The sequence below is a fragment of the Poecilia reticulata genome, chromosome 8, assembly GCF_904066995.2.
Source record: "Poecilia reticulata chromosome 8, P_reticulata-male-v2, whole genome shotgun sequence".
In the NCBI taxonomy this organism is placed as follows: Eukaryota; Metazoa; Chordata; class Actinopteri; order Cyprinodontiformes; family Poeciliidae; genus Poecilia; species Poecilia reticulata.
Window position 1 is genome coordinate 10,665,031 of NC_088837.1, and position 16,794 is coordinate 10,681,824.

A 16,794-nucleotide genomic window follows, 5' to 3' on the forward strand; every position below is an offset into this window, starting at 1 on the left:
ACACTTTCATGGCATGATATCAATGTGGCGTTAACTTTTCCATTTCTCACAAATTTCACCTGAAAGTCATACATCTCTGGCTTTTTGTGAGCCGTGTAGGCTGGAAGTCTTAACTAAAACAGATGTAAAAAATGTTTCTTGAAATCCAGCTGCAATGTGAGCAGCCTGCAAGCACAAACTCAACGGTTGCAAACAGCGTGCAAAGAATTTATGTAGAATAAACAAAAGCATGAATTACAGTCTCAAATTCTTGGATGTTGGATGTTGACTTTTCAAAGAAGCCTTTGAAAAGTCAAAAAGGTGCTTTGTCAATTGTTTTAATCTGTTTTCACATTCAAGGGTGCTGGCAGAATTTGATTTGTTTCTGCACATGGTGTTGCAGAAACACTCATTATTGAGCACAACACCACTATAGCTATAAACTTCAGTGATCTTCGCAGGTATAATCAGGTAACATAAAGTTGCTGTCTTACTGTCACATTTTTTAAATTTATTTCAAAAGCAAACCAATTCAGAAAAGATGCACTCAAATCATCCTGATCTCACAGAAAAACACAAAACAGAGATGAAAACTGTTGCTGGTCATGTCCACTGGTTATTTTTTTTCAAAGAAAGATTTCTCAGCAGAACAATCCCTTTTAAAAAAAAAGATGAAATCACTAGTTTATTAATGTTACATTCATTTTCCGAACAAGGCTACAAAACTTTTGTTTTGTAGCCTTGTTCGGCTACAAAACAACACGGGATAACTCAATACGGGATAACACGGGATAACTCAATACTGAAGAAAAATGATGGAGTTCCCCTGCAATTTGTATTTCTGAAACAAATGCATAAATATGTCTAATTGCCTGCAAATGAGTCTGCAGATAAAAGAAGGTGAAACAACAAATGTTTTTTTTGTTTCTATAAACTGGCTGGACAAACAATTTAAGAAGGCTGGATAAAAGAAAAATACAGATTGACCAATAAAAACACAAGTCAAAGCTCCAGCAACATGCATTGAAAACAGAAAACCCATAAAAGAAATGAAAGACAGAAGATTCTGGTGGATTAAAGAGAAGCTGTGGATACCTGGATAAAAGTTTTGTTCTGTTATGAGTCACAAATCTTGTTTTGTAACATTCCTAAGAAACACAGAAAGACTGAAAAACACCCCACATTTCTTACAGTTACTGTTCTGCAACAATGTTGGGTTATTCCATTTTGTTGAAGATGAAATAATTTCCCCAGATGATAACGTATCCATCTGCTGAGCTAAGAGCGTTAAAGTCGTTCTTCTGGAAGGCATGTCAACTTAATATATCCAGCAAAAAGTCCTGATCTCATTTCAACAGAAAATGTCTAATACTGAAAAAAGTGTTTTGTGTGATTTGTCAAAATCACACAAAAATATTGCAACTACTGCTACCAACAGATATTTCAGTTTCAAAAAGTTACTTTCACAACAATTTTAAGTCTCTGTTAACCAGATGCCAGAGAGAGAGCTGGAATGTTTCCACTGGCTGTTTGGGACAGAGCAGCTGCTGCACACTACTGATCAGCTGGCTGAAAGGAGGCTGCTATCATTCTTCATAGCCTAGAGGAAAAATAAATTCAGCTGTTTATTGCTTTTCTAAAAAACAAAATGGTAAATGGTAGAATGAGCAGGTATACTTGAACACTACAGATAAGTGGCTGGTAATAAGGTATTTCTAATAAGTCTGTGTATTTTAATAAAATAATAAATACATATCATAAACTTAATCACAACTGTAATAGTCAACAATATTTAGAATACTTTGAATTAATAATAATACTAATATGTTGCATTAATTTAGCAGTAGTAGGAATAACTCTTGCTTTCCTGTTTTAAATAAAAGCAAAAACACCCTGTTGTCATTTTTGCATAACATTTTTGTGAAGACACTTTGATACAATAAAGTGTATTTTGGTATTTTGTGTTTTAGCTCAAAGAGATTGAGCTAAAATAATGTTTCACGTTAGTGAAATATATTCTTTACAGAATTAAAGTGGTTAGAAAAACCAAGAGAGGTGCAACAAAACCTAAACTTCTTATTCTGATATTTATTGGTTTAAGTTGATTTCTTTCATCAATATTGATTAATTCTGTATTGTTTTTCATTTACTTAATCCAGAATGTCACTTTTTAACCTGTTAAATAAAATTGTTTTATTTCATATCTGCGACTCATTTTCAACAACAAATTAAAACAACAAAGTTACTCTTTTGAAATGGTCTGTATGTGTGCTTTGTTTGATGCTCATCAGTTTGGGTGTCGAACGTCCAGGTGTCGTAACTCAGCGGTCCAGTCACCTGGACAGAACCGGTCAGTTGATATCAAAACCTTCAGGAGACAGAATCCTCCCTGAAGCAAACGGTGAGTAAACTCCAGACTATCAAAGTAAAGTTTCATCTTTTTCCTGCCAAGACGTTAAAACGTGAAGCTCCATCCTTTCAACCTCTCTAGTCTGAAGACACTGATCACAAAAATCAAAACGGTAAAATCCCTGTCTGGTTTCACACAGACAGACTAACACCACTATCATACGCAGACATGCAAACATCACAGTTTCTCGAAGCAGAGCTTTTCTTGCAAATTAAAGCCTTATTTATCTAAAAACATACTCCTCGTAGCCGATTGGTGGCTTGATTGACCACCGGCTCAGTTATGACTCCCGCATGAAGTTAAGATGGTCAAAAGAAGTTGCATCTTTCTCTTCAGTCAGTTTAAACGTGGTTAAGAAAGTAGAGTAGGGAGCCAGACGGAGGAATTGGATTTCATTTTTAAATACTTAAAATGATTTTGGCTAAAGATATAAAATAGATAATTGTTCTGATGGGAAAAAAAATACTGTAACAGGCTGTTCTCACTTTAGTCTTTTCTCATCACAGTCCAAAATTTGATCAACTTGAACATCCCCCTCACACTCCCGTGTCTTCCTCCTCCTCTTCCTCTTCCCCTTCCTCCTCCTCCTGCTGTCTAAGGAGCTGGTACTGCTCGTTGCCCACCGGCAGGAAGGAAGTCCTGGGACGAACCCCGTCTTCCTCACAGGGGGCCGGATGTGAGTTGGAGTCCAGCTGGTCGGTGGAGTTGCACTTGGTGTACAGCTCGCGGTGCACCTCGGGGCCGGGGCCCTCCTGGTGGGGGATGTCGAGGGCGGAGCGGCTTTTCAGCACGGAGTGGATGTAGCCAATGGGCACAGGAAGGCTGGCGAACACGATGAGCATGACGATCATAGCCAGGGCCCAGCCTGGGTATGCCAGTGTCATCTCAGAGGCCTGGAGAGACACATGGCACACAAAAGGATGAAGAAGATAGCACTGGAGTCAATTTTTTAAATTGACTCCAGTGGAATTTTAATCTTTAAAAAAAAAGTGAAAAGTTGATTAAAATCCCTCTATCTTATACATTTACAACAGAAAGAGTGACATATTTGAAGTGCCTATTCCTGTTATTTCTCATCATCATACCTTATGAATAATACAAACGCAACATTCAGTTTCTCAGAAAATTAGATAACAGACTTTTAAAACAAAGATGCCATGTTACAGTCTCAGCACATTAACAGCAAGAACAGTGGAGTTGACAGTCGTTCCTATTGGAACAAGCTCCAATAGGAGGGTAAGTGACGTGAGGCTGTATCCATGAACATTAACGCAGCAGAAGAGAAAAGTGTGGGAGATTTAGGAGAGAGTCAACAGTGCAGACAAGCTGAAGGACGTTATTACAGCAACCTGGGCTTCCATTACACCTCAGCAGTGCCATAGGCTGATTTTCTACACACCCAACCAAGTATTGACTGAAAAAATCTATCAGCTGTCTGTATGTACTGAATTTAGACAATATATTAAGTTTGTTTCAAACAGAAATGAACAGCATTATGTTTAATCCAGATACATTTATATTCAGTTAAAGTAGCTAAAACACATTTTCCATGAAGCGATGAGACAAATGGTCTGGGGTGACATCTGTTCCCAGGTCTAAATCTGACTGAGCTGGATTTCACTTTTACATAGACCGAGTCAAAGGTCACGACCCCACCATGAGCTAAGCTAAAAGGAGCATGCAGAGAAAGCCTTCAATAACCTCTCTTTAGTATTGACATGTTTCTCATTTCTTTACATGTTGAACAGAACATGACTGACATTCTGGGTTATAATTGTTAAAAAAACAAATGTAATTTTAGCTTTAAATATTTTCTAATACGTCTGATTGAAAAGGCAAATCTTACTGCGGTCTGATTCCAGGCGGTGTACGTGGGTCCCTTGAAAACCATTCGAAGTAAACTGGCAGCAAGCAGACCAACCATTGCCAGCAGACACACGTATTTCCAGAGATATTTGTACACCACTGGGGGGCGCCATTTGAGCATGAGTTCAATATCATCCAGGAAACTGCAGATAGAAAACATTTCACCCAAGGTGGTATTTCTGTTCAGGTTAGGCAAGATGATCATGAAAAAAGATATACAAAGATTTTATCCAAGTACTTTTGCAACCAAATACTGTCTCTTACCGATCTGTGCCATAAACCCATGCCACACTGGTGGTTTCAAAAATCACAACAATAACAAGTGGCAGGGTTGCAGAGTAGTCGTCAAACATCGTCACAAAATAATTGCCAGATCGCTGGGTGAACAATAATCCGATTATGAACCCCAAGGCACAGCTGAACACTGAAAAACAAGAAAAAAAAACACAATAAGACAAACATAACTAAACTATCTGAGCACAACAAAAAATATTTAATACAATACTTATTCGCTTATATTGTTTATATAACGCCCCTATGCGTTGCATACCCTGCATACCCGCTTTTTGCGCCACTGTATATGTGGTAGCTTTTCACATATAAAAATCTGAAAAGTCTGGAGTGCATTCGTTTTTAAACTCCTTTACTCTCAATTGCCCCAAATAAGTATGATGATGATCATGATGATGTCACAGAAAAGTAACAAACCCGGTAATAAAGAAGCAGAACACTTTGAATGCAACCAAACTAAACACTGTCTAAAATAGAGAGAAACTATGCTTTCACAGACCTGACACCAATAAGACACAAGACTTGAAAATATAGACTCCATCTCAAAAAAATATCATCTTATTTTTACTTCACAATCAAAAGTGTATAAGTTCAATAAAACACAAACAAATATGTGGTTATATTGACATAAAATGTGGAAAAGTTCAACTGGAACCTCATACATTTTGCTGGAAAGGCCTGTATTTTTAAATAACGTTCAACAATTCGTTACAATCCCTGCACGGCTCACTGTGCACACTGAGTGTTTGAGGATGTGTTGCAGTACCGGTGAGGAGGGTCCGATGGCGGCCCAGGAGTTTAAAGTTGTCCATGAGAGGCGTGAGGATTCCCTGCATGGTCCCGAACATGGTGCTCAGGCCCAGGTTGAGGAGCATCAGGAAGAACAGCGTGGACCAGAAGGGGCTGGCCGGGAAGAGGGCCATGACTTCAGTAAACGCTATGAATGCCAGGCCCGTCCCCTCAACGCCCTGCAGACACAAAAAGGAGACTGAAACTGTACACATTATGCCGATTATTCCTCCTACAGCTCTATGTTTGACTCTACAGATTTTTTTTACACAACATAAACACTGGGAAATCGCATGATCTCCTCTGTTTCTGCAAAAGCATATTGTGTAATATTTGTATCGGTAACACAAGCCTCCTGCAAGCAGCATGTTCTTATAGCTCCTATTTCTCATCCATGGGTGCAATAAAAAATGTCTGTCTTTACTGCTTTACCTCAAAGCACATTTATGTATTTCCATTATTACATCTGATCTACATCAAGCCAAGATAGGAGAACTGTATGAACCACTGACTGATAAGAGTTACCATATGTATTTTTACCTACCATATTTCAAATTCATATGCTATTTTAAGTGAATTCTTTATAAAATTGGGTATATAAGACATTTAATATACATGTTATAACAGCATATTATTACAGAAGACAAAACCTCAGTTAAGTTTGCCATGTCTCACTTTATGCAGCAATTTTATTTCCCGAGTTTGATTTGTCCATTCATAAGTACTTTTTAAATTTAATGATAAACTAAATGTTATTTTTACCGAATTGGTAAATATATGGATTTATTATCACTTTTTTATACTTCTAAGAATGTTTAATGGAACTAGAAAGGTTTTTAAGTTTTGCCTGCTTTCATTTTTCTCTAATTATTCTATGCTGTATGTTTATATTTATATCTTAAGGTTAAACTACACAACACGACAACTGACACCAAGTTTGGGCCTGATTCTCTGTCTTTTTTTAACATCTAGAAACCTTTTAGAAGTTGTATAAAAATATTTTCATCTGAAAAATATTAACTGGATCTGGTTTCACCTGTATATGGAGACTGGACATAGTTTGCTTTCTTATTATTTATAATAATTGTTCATACTTCTGTGTTGTCAAAGCAGACATAGAAATAGGCCAAAGAGGTAAAATATTCCCATCCGGCTCATTTTCTCTGTTTCTGATTGCATCGCCATGAGGTCAGATAGTAGCGCACAGAAGTTCATCAGCACCATCACAAACTTTCAAAGCAGTATACAGTATTTATTTTTGAGTTTTTGAGTTGAGTTTATTCGCTCTGAGCGTTACCTTGTTCATCTCCTCCTCCAAATTGCAGTCAGTGAGCTGAGGACCCAGCGTGGAGCCGAGCTCATGGTACCACTGTCTGTATTCAGATAAAGACACGGAGCTCGGATCCGTAACGTTGAACGAGGGCCACCAGCGGTGGCTGGATCCGTTAGAGGACGTAAGATTTAACACACCAAGATTTCTGGAAGAGGTTGAGATAAAGGAACAAATATAAGGAATGCAGGTTTTATGAGAAGACAATAAAATTGTGAAAGTGAGATTGAAACATTACGCTTAGGTATACATACTCAGCAACGCAATGTAGGGCGATGGTTTTGGCCCGGAAACCCAGCACCACGAAAACCACCAGTGAGGCCAGCACAGATGTCATAAAGTTGATGCCAGAGACCATCAGGGCATCCCTGTGGCAGTTGTTGTGGACCGGATTGTAGGAGGAATACGCGATAACGGAGCCATAGCCCAGACCCAATGCGAAAAACACCTGTGTAGCCGCCTGGCGCCACACCTGTACGTTCCCCCAAATCTCAAGCTGTGAAATATCACAGAAGATCTCATTGAGAAAAACTGCCCTCTTTTATTTGTTAATAGAGATTTTCCAGAACTAAACATCTCTGGCCTGCTTACTTTGGGATAAAACATATATGTGATTCCATCTATGGCTCCATCCAACAACATCCCTCTGATGAGGAAAATGAAGAGCACCACATAGGGAAAAACTGAGGAGAAGTACATCACCTAAGGTGAGAAGACACATAGAAAGATTTATTTCCAAGAATATTACTTTTCTCTCAAAGCATCCAGATTTAACCAACCAGTGCTCACAATGAAAATATGTCCCTGAAGGTTTTACAGTTCCTTAAAACACTTAGTGATGATGTAAGGATTGTTGAGGTTGGTTTTCTCTCACCCTCGCAGACGACTTGATGCCCTTGATCATAGCCAGTGATACGATCGCCCAAGCAGCCAGTAAGCATCCCGTCATGATGGGGTTAAACTCTCCAGATTCCTCTATCGAATTGGTGATGTTCAGCGCTTTCCTGAACCAGAAATACTGCGTTGGAGAGCTACTCGCACATTCCTTTACTGTTCATTGAAGACAGACAACAGTTTAGATGCTTACATGACATGTTTGATTAAACGTCTCTGTTAAGCTCATACCTGTTTCATTGGTGCCTGCATCAATCGGGCACTGTTCCCACGGCAAAGGATACTGGAAGGAATTTCCCAAGTAGAAAAGACTCCATGCAATGATGACATTATAGTAAAGAGCTACATAAAAACAAACCTGAGGAAGAAGAAAAATGGCTTAAATTATGACTGTGAACTTGAGCATGATTAATACACTGTGGAAAAAGTCTGCTAGACTGTAAGGAAGAGAGTGGTCCTAAAAGGGCTTTTCACGATTTTCAAACAAAAGTTAATTTAAAATCTTTCTTTAGATTTTGACTGTTGTTTTAGTAACTCAACATTTGGTATCAGATGCATTTATGAAAATGCTCTGTTATGCATGTTTAAGTGCTGTAGCAATCATTCAGGTGCAACATAAGAGATAAAGCAACGTTTCAAATCAACTCGGCAAAGAACCAAACATTTTGTACCTTCATCCCAGCAGTATACCACAGACGTGATCTATTTAATTAAGTCTATCAAAGTATCAGAGAAAACAGTGTTTGCACATGTAAATAAATATTCCCAAGCAGGTATTAAAACTTCAAGAGGTTAACTAAAAATAATAATTTGTTATCTGTCATGTATAATTTTCTACCTTGACTTTTTTTTATAATTACTGCATTTTTTGGACTATAAGCCGCTACTTTTCCCTCACGCTTTGAACCAAGCGGCTTGTAGCGCGGTGCGGCTTTTCTGTGGATTTTTCTTCAACCACCAGGGGGCTCTGTAGTGAATCATTGGAAGTCAAAATTGGAAATCAAATGAGAAAGTGCTCATTTTTATTTAGAACAAGCACAAGCTAGCAGCAGACACGACGAATAAATGTTTTCAAACTCATACCCCCTCATCATGGAAACAACACAAAGAAGCTCATATGATGTTGCTTTTAAGATGAAGGCTAAAGATCTGGTAGGAATGAAATAGCTCGGCGTGAACGAATCTATGGTTCCGCATTGGAGACGTCCTTGCTGCTGGAGATACCAGCGGCTGGAAAAAACTGCCGCTGGAAAAAACTGAAAAAAACGTTTCCAGTTTTTTCTTTTCTTTTTTTTTTACTTTGTAGATGCGCCTTACAGTGAGGTACGCTCTATAGTCCGGAAAATACGGTACCCATTGCCTTTAAAGGTATACGCTGCACCAAAGTTAGTACTGTTAGTCACAAAGAGGCGAGAGATCTTCATTCCTGTTGTGAAGGCAGCAAAACAATCTTTTATCCTAATTTTAGCTATAAACAAATGAACTGAAACGAGACTGAAATATGTACAAACACAGTGATCAACGAGTCCAATCAAAAAAGAATAAATGTGCACTAGCCAAGCACTTCCCTGAGATGCTGTACTGCTGGACATTTTGCCAGTGAGGTTCTGTCCTCCTTGCTGGTAGAAAGTGAATGACTTTATGTCTCCAGCGCTGTGTGGGGGGTCATGTGTCTCTAAAGGCTGTTCTCCTGGAGCCAGACACTCCTGAAGTAATGTTAGAAAAGGTCAGCGACGTGAACAAATAGACGGATAAGTGGGAAAGTTTTACGCCGTGTGTTTACGAGTCTATGAACTGAACTAATGAGTGACTTTGATGTTAAGGTAAATGGTGCAGAGAATTAGTTGTTTCATTTAAATCCATTCAAAGCAAAGCAGTTCCTGCAGAAAAATGTCAACGTTTTACATGTACATTCATTAACTAGAACAGACCTTTTTTAATTGTAGAATTTTTAATTTTAAAAACGCTGTGAATTAAACTAAAATGTCTTGTCAAAAATAAACACCATGTTGTGACCATCAATCAGTTTTCATCACCAGTCTGAGCAAAGCAGATCCATTCCTCACGCTCTGTTGTGACATGTTTGATGATTTTCTTGAATATCTGAGGTCAAACTATAAAATCTAAATGAGATCAAGATTCAGGCTTTGATTTTGACCAGAACTTTACATTCCTTGACTCCCAGTTTGTCCTTGGTGGGCTTATTGGTATGTTTTGGGTCATGGTCCTCCTGTAGGATCCAGTTCTGCTTCATATTTTAACAGTTAGCCTAATATTTTCCTCAATATTTGACACACACTGTGGAGGTAACCAGGTCCTGCTGCAACAAAGCATCCCAAACCATGACACTTCCACCTCCATGTTTGCACGTCATTGTTTCCAAATCCATATATACAACATTACAGGAACAATAATTAAATAGGGGAACCTTAATATCATTGAGAAGCAATTAAAATATTTCTGTGTTGAGACACATAGCAAATATAATCTACTGGATTGAAAATGGGGTAAAAAGCAAATGAATCAATGTAATTGATTTCTATTTTAAAAAAAATTATATTGTAAAAATTGTACATACTACTATCTATTCTCTTTGGGCTGTGAGGTTGCCTTGTCTTGTCTACAGAGAAAAGTGTTACACAACAGTCTGACAGCAAAACGCAACAGAGATTTGCTCTGCTCTCAAGTTACAGCATGAAATGAAATCACTACCAACTCTAAGTACATACACACTACCTCTACTGATCAAAAGAGAGTTAGTTCAAAGACCGTGGGACAAAAGAAACACTAGAGGTTAATCAGCAGAAAACACAGGAATCTGCAGATTATTTAATCAGACCAATCTCAGCCCTTCCCTTTAAATATTACTATTACCGATTAATAATCCTTTAACTAACACATGCAAACAGCAAGTACAGTAAGCAGAATTTTCCAGCTACCACATGACTTTTACATGCCTCAACCTAATGGAGCAACACTCACCACACAGCTGGAGTAGCCGATCCCCACCAGCTTCGGGGAGATGTGCTTCCATACGCCAATGCTTCCCTGTCGAATACTCTGGCCAGCTGCCAGCTCCATAAAAAACAGGGGGACTCCCACAATCAGTAAAAGAAAAACATACAAAATCATGAAGGCCCCTGGAAGAAATGAAAGAAGAAAGATGAAACGACTGTTTCCTTTGCATGTAACAGCAAGACTAAATGTCGAAATATCTTAAAGGTTTGCTATGTTTAACTCCAGAGTACTTTCTACATTGAAAGACCTTTACCTCCTCCATTTTGGTGGCAAAGGTATGGAAACCTCCAGACGTTCCCCAAGCCCACGCTGAAGCCGACCTGAGCCAACACATACTGGATTTTAGAATCCCAGGCTGGTCGATCTTCGTCATTTGGCTCTGTTGGGTCAAGACTGGTTGCAAGCTGGACCTCAGACTGGCCCTCTCCCAGCCAGGCTCTCTCCTCACTGGAATCCAGAGCGGGCTTCTCCATCTAACCAAAAACAAAGAAAGCAGAGTGATAAATCTGAAGGATATCAGTCCAGTTTAGGTAAAATACAACACCCTCCACATGTAATGGGATTCCAGGCAAAGATGTCTAAAAAGTCTTGAAATAATTTAGTCTGATCTGATCTTGATGTCCAAAGATCTTGACTTATCTTAGTAAAGATCTCCAAAGTTACTCGGAAATTAATCAGATCCATTCACTGTAAAGAAACACATCATCAGATGTGCTTGTGCCAACTAGTCCAAACCTGATCAACCTGGTAAATTTAGCTCAAGATAACGTCGATGGCTCTTGGTGTCAAAGTCCACGACCCCAAACGTACAGCTCATGTTTGACTTGCGTGGGAAGCGTGTCAGGAAAATGTTTGAACCCTCCAAAAACAATATTGGAGTTTGTCAGTGAACCTATAGAGGAGGACTTTCTGAAACTTTGTGTTCCTGGAGAGCTCAGTTTAAGGTGCAGCTGCTTGAGGCGGCAAAAAAATAATAATACAGAGAGAAGAAACATCTTAACCTTGAAGACCGAAATGCTTTTGAATATCAACTTAATGTGCAAGAATAGAAAAATTAATTTTGCTCGGTCAGATTTTCTCTGACACAACATGTATCACAAGGTTCATGTATCACATGATTGATAATAAACATCTACCTTTTAATTATCGTTTTGTATACTGTACACAGGGTGCCTCTTTGCCAGGTCTCCTTGAAAAATAGATTTTATCTAAAGGGACTTCATGGTCAAATAATGATTAAATAAAAAATTTATTAAATGTCAAACTTGAAATATTTAAATATGCCAAATATTAAAGCCTTTTTGTTCCTCATTGATCAAAACCTGATTTCACTTTGGAGGCAAAAGTTATTAGAAAAATTCTGAGTGTGGTTTAATCTATTTTACTCCAAATACATGCAACACCACTGGCATATGTAAGTTTTATTAAAAATATGTTTTTCTTTTACATATTTGTTAAAACTATCACTATGTCGTGACAGCATAATATGAGACAGGTAATCTGAAAAAAATAAATAAATCAAGCTCTTCTGCCTTCTCTTATGGTTCTGCAGTTACCTGAACAAATTCACTGCTCTGTTAAAAACAGCCAATCACAATCAGGGGGAGGGGTTAAGCGCTGTCAATCATTCTTTATCGTTTTTTATCAAACCACACTACTGAAATGTAGTCAAAAAACCTATAACCTGAAATTTAGTAGATTTAAACTAGAGACAGGCCCAAGCCTCAAAGTCAGCTTTAAAGCCTAATTAAATGTAAAGAATATCACATGCAGCAGCTCACTTATGAGTGGCTGAATCTCCCTGCTCAACGTCCGCAGCTCCAGTCAGCTCAGATGAGCCGGCCTGGTCCACAACGGATTAACACGACTCAAGCCGTCTTCGGGATTTCTGAGAAAGATGGTTGACAAGCCCCCTTTGTCGGTATCAACAAGTCAGAATGGAAAATTACAAGAGGCGTCTGACCCAGAAAGCCTGTTGAAGACACACAGCCAGATAGGGCAGGTGTGTTCAGAAATAAATACACACAGGCAGAGGAGAGCGAGACCGTGACAAAAATATGCGAGTAGAGAGGAGGGGACGCGAGGCTAAGAGCAGCCATTCACTGAGTGGGAGCAGGAGGAGAAAGTCTGTTGGGAGGTGTTGGCTTTGCATTGGTTGGGACTGTGGGTGGTGCTGAGGTGCACGAGAAGGCCATGAAGTAGGAGAAGCTGGGCAAAACGGGGAAGAAAAGCTGTGGTTGATTAATATCGAAACTTAAAACTCATAAGGCTGGGTCCTAAAAATTAAGGTTCAAGATGTAATTCTATACAAGTTACAAGGTTTACCTCTTGTAGTTCCCATAGTTAGTTACATTGGAGTAAAATAAAATATGTAATGCATATGTAATAGTTTAGTAATGCACTAAACTAAAAACTGAGATAAGGTGTTATTTGAAGTAGGAGTGCACCGATTTATCGTTGTCGATTTCTTTAATTCTGGGAGATCGGCGATCGGCCGGTTTTAACATATGAAGCCAATCTTATCCACCGATTGCATCTAGCTTTGCAAAGGTCTAAGAATCAACCACTGTCCTCTTTTGCTCTCCAGTGACAAAGGTTTGGCTGACAGACCGGCCCACCAAGTTATGACTGGACATTTATCATTAACAATAGTGATCCCACTGTTGCCAACTCAACAACTTTCTTGCTAGATTGAGCAACATTTCAGACAAAAAAAATGTAACATTGGAATCAGTAAGGTTAAGATTGGTAATCGGTGATCGGGCAGAATATTGCAATCGGTGCAGCCCCTAATTCGAATCAGTACTCATGTTTTTATCATTCTTAAGTTTTCATACAGATGTTCAAAAATACTAATTTGTGATTATGATAGCAAAAAATAATTCAGACTGACTGGTAAGTGAAAAATATAAAAAGCAAAGTGTTGATCTAAGTTAACAAATGATGATGATATACCTGGTTCAGTTTCAAAACTAAACGTCCAGTTTGAACTCAACAAACATCTAAACCTGCAATCCTAGACCAGGACTGTAATGCAAAACAACTAGAGCATATTTTGTTTTTTATCTTTTCTATACTTGGCTAACCCTAAATTACACTTTTCCCATGGGTCTGTTTCCCCCTGCACACCCACCCATCCCACACCCACAGTCACACAAGCTTTCAAAAAGAGAGCTGCTATATTTCTGTCTCTGGTCAAGTGGGAGCTTTCTGTGGGTGTAGGTAGAAAACCACAACCCTGAGCCTAATCCATCCTGCAGAACTAAAGCTGTAAAAACTTTCCTATCAGCAGACACTGGACTATTTTGGGACGGTTCTCTTAAGCATCAATATGACAATGTCAAGAAAAGCAGCTTTATGAATGTTAGATCTCTGTCCCGATGACCCACACTTTCCTAAATTTACACTGTAAATAATCATGTACTTTACAAAGAACAAAGTCTCTCAGGGGAACCTATACGCATAAATATTCTTTAAATCAAAAACATCTGGCTGTTTTTGATTGTCTTTTCATGGTAGAAATAGCTGTAGCATGGAAATATCCAGGTCTTCTAACCCCTTGATATGCAGCTCCTGCAAGAACACTTCCTAACTTTTGAACTTTTTCATGTTTTGCCATGTTGTGACCACAAACTTCAATGTACTCTTGCAAATATTTGGAAAGATAGAGCATCCCATGGAGCGTACTTGTAAAATGATACATGTCTTTCATTTTTTTAACCAATCAAAATCTTAAAAGCACAGTGTGTCTTTGAATACAACTCTATTGAGTCAGCGCTTTGTAGAACATTTTACTACAATTACAGCATGTCTTTTGAGGTCTCTACTGTTTCATTGTAACTCTTGCTGTATGTTAGTGTTGCTGGAAAGTGAACCTCCACCGTGTTTAGGTAGACAATAATGTCTTTCCCACAACTTTCTCCCTTATTTGTTCTCTATGTTCGTTGGTCTTCAAGCTGCTGTTTGTTCACTAATGTTTTCTACAAATCCCCTCAAGTCTTCACAAAACATCTGTATTTATAATGAGATTAAATTACACACATAAGTGTCCTCTATTTAACAACCAGGGACTTCTGGAGGCTCTCTGAGCTGGCATTTTCAAACCTGTTAAAAATGATGTATTCCTTTATTTGTGTTGATCTTTAATGTAAAAATCCAAATAAAATACTTTTACATCTGTGGAGTTAACATAAGCTGGAAGGTGTGGCGTAGCACTTCTGCCAGATGTTGTAGATACTGCATACAGTTCTTCGTGTCATGATTAGAGTCATACTGATTGATTTTCCCCCCTTGTGCCTATTTGAGGATTTGTGTCAAAAGCAAACTAAGCAGTCCCCCTTATCAGAACATCAGCTAACTGAGCGTAGTGCATACGTTAAGCTTACTTTCAAGTCAGCCGCGGAGAGATCAACAAGCAAATCTGCAATGTCAGTGAAGCATTAAGTCATTTTAGCACACAAAAAAATGTCAAAAGCCGATATCATGAGATATCTATTTTAAAAGTGCAGAATAAAAACTTCATTGTAAACTATATTGTTGACTGAGGTGTGAAGCATGAAGCACAATCTTTGTTCACCAATTCCTTAAAAAAGTTCCTGCATGTATTAAACCAACAGAATATACAGTATGTATACTGTATACACATAAGATCCTCTTTCCCTGAACATTGCATAACACAGCTGCCAATCATGAATGCACACACAACATCCCCCACCTACATTTTACCGTAAATAATAAAAAATGTGTATTTAATCTTCTTCACATTTTTATTTTTAAATGTCTAAAAGTAACAAGCCTGATTAAAAATAATAAAGATGAAGTTTTAGTAACAGATGTTAGCCTGAATTACGGGGTATTTACAATCAAATCAATATGCAGGACGTTATGCAAGTAATTTGATTATATCAACTAGAAAACCCCCGAGCAGACAGTGCAGTATATAGATAGAAACAGTGCAAAATATTGGCTCTGTTTTAACATAAAACTTAGACACGACTTCCTGTATTTGACTTGGCTGCAGCTGCAGACAGCTGCCTTTTTAAAAATGCCGAAAAACATTTTTAGCACTTGGACAGTTTGCATAAAATGCACAGAAACTATTATCTATAGGGAGGTAACCCACAGAGTTAAAGCAACTCCCATAGCTTAACTGATGGAAAAGTTAGATAACTGTAAGTTAAGTGAGCAATGATGGCATTTTACTTTGAAAAACTGGGCTTAGGAGAGTGTGCAGAGGGAGGTAGGACGCTAAAGTCGCGTTTGTAGTGAGTGAAGGCAAAACAACGGTGTGTTGTGGACATACCATGTGAGAGAGAGCACGGTCCCCCAGAGGAGTAGCGTTTCCAGGAGTCCTGGCTGCTGCGGCTGGTGTTGATTTCTCTGCGCTTCTTCTCACAAGGCTTCCCCCCCCCACGAGTCTTCTCTGTATTTGGCTTCAGGCGTTATCTGGGTAACACATACGATTTACTGGCTGGGGAAACTTTCCACCGGGCAGTTTTGAGACATTTAAGGGGTACTTCGGTGAGCTGCAACAAACTGTCGACTCAACCGTAAGAAGAAGCGAAGGAGCGGCTCCAACAGCTGAGCCAATGAGGAGACCACGGGGGCTGAGCGAGTCCGCACCAAAAACGGAGCAGCGGGGCAGGACGACGCTGCAGAGGGGAGACTGCTGCCGCTGCTGCTCAGCTGCATGAATTAAAGGGACTGTGACTCCCTGACAGCCTGCTTCTGTCACACTCAGATACAATGCAGGGGTGTTGGAATATATATATATAATCTTAATAGACATTTGATTTACCTGAACACATTAAAAATGTTTGATTATAAAATAAACATAACGAGTATTCACCCAGGTGAAAAATTAGTGTACCAAGTATGTTAAATTTTAACATACTCAAGCAGCATACTTTTAGTAGGACTAATCATGAGTATATTTCAAGTATACTTAGAATTAGTATACTTAAAGTGTGACTTTTTTAAAATACTAATTTGGTGCTTAGTGTACTTAAGTAGTATTTAAGTAGTACTTAAACACTATTTAAAGTGTGCTGAGCATACTTCAACGTAGTTTTTTTGGACAAACTTAAGTAGTACTTTGTGTACTTTAAGTGTACTGTTTTAAATGTACTAAAACGTGCTTGATTAGTATATTTTGAGTGTACTATTTTAGTGATCGACTTAGATTTAACATATACTTAGAATGTATTTTAAATATATT

At 38.5% G+C, this 16,794-nt stretch overlaps 1 protein-coding gene across 1 annotated transcript; it reads right to left on the reverse strand.

Annotated features, from left to right (window-relative positions):
- Positions 1-469: 469 nt before the first annotated feature.
- On the reverse strand, positions 470-16,177 carry slc6a16a (solute carrier family 6 member 16a). Its single transcript, XM_008416674.3, has 12 exons — positions 15,880-16,177; positions 10,831-11,050; positions 10,542-10,699; positions 7,791-7,917; positions 7,540-7,715; positions 7,257-7,367; positions 6,920-7,161; positions 6,633-6,813; positions 5,313-5,514; positions 4,520-4,679; positions 4,236-4,398; positions 470-3,282 (listed from the first exon to the last, which is right to left on the reverse strand). Exons 1-12 carry the CDS (start codon positions 15,880-15,882, stop codon positions 2,926-2,928), a joined length of 2,100 nt encoding a protein of 699 aa, XP_008414896.2. The 5' UTR covers positions 15,883-16,177; the 3' UTR covers positions 470-2,925.
- Between the last annotated feature and the right edge of the window lie 617 nt (positions 16,178-16,794).

Bases quoted from the DNA above. Each gene is read 5' to 3' on its own strand.
- slc6a16a (XM_008416674.3), bottom strand. The intron at 10,700-10,830 runs GTAAAGGTCTTT...CATTTCTTCCAG, and splicing joins TTGCCACCAAAATGGAGGAG to GGGCCTTCATGATTTTGTAT. The intron at 6,814-6,919 runs GTATGTATACCT...AACCTCTTCCAG, and splicing joins GCCCTACATTGCGTTGCTGA to AAATCTTGGTGTGTTAAATC.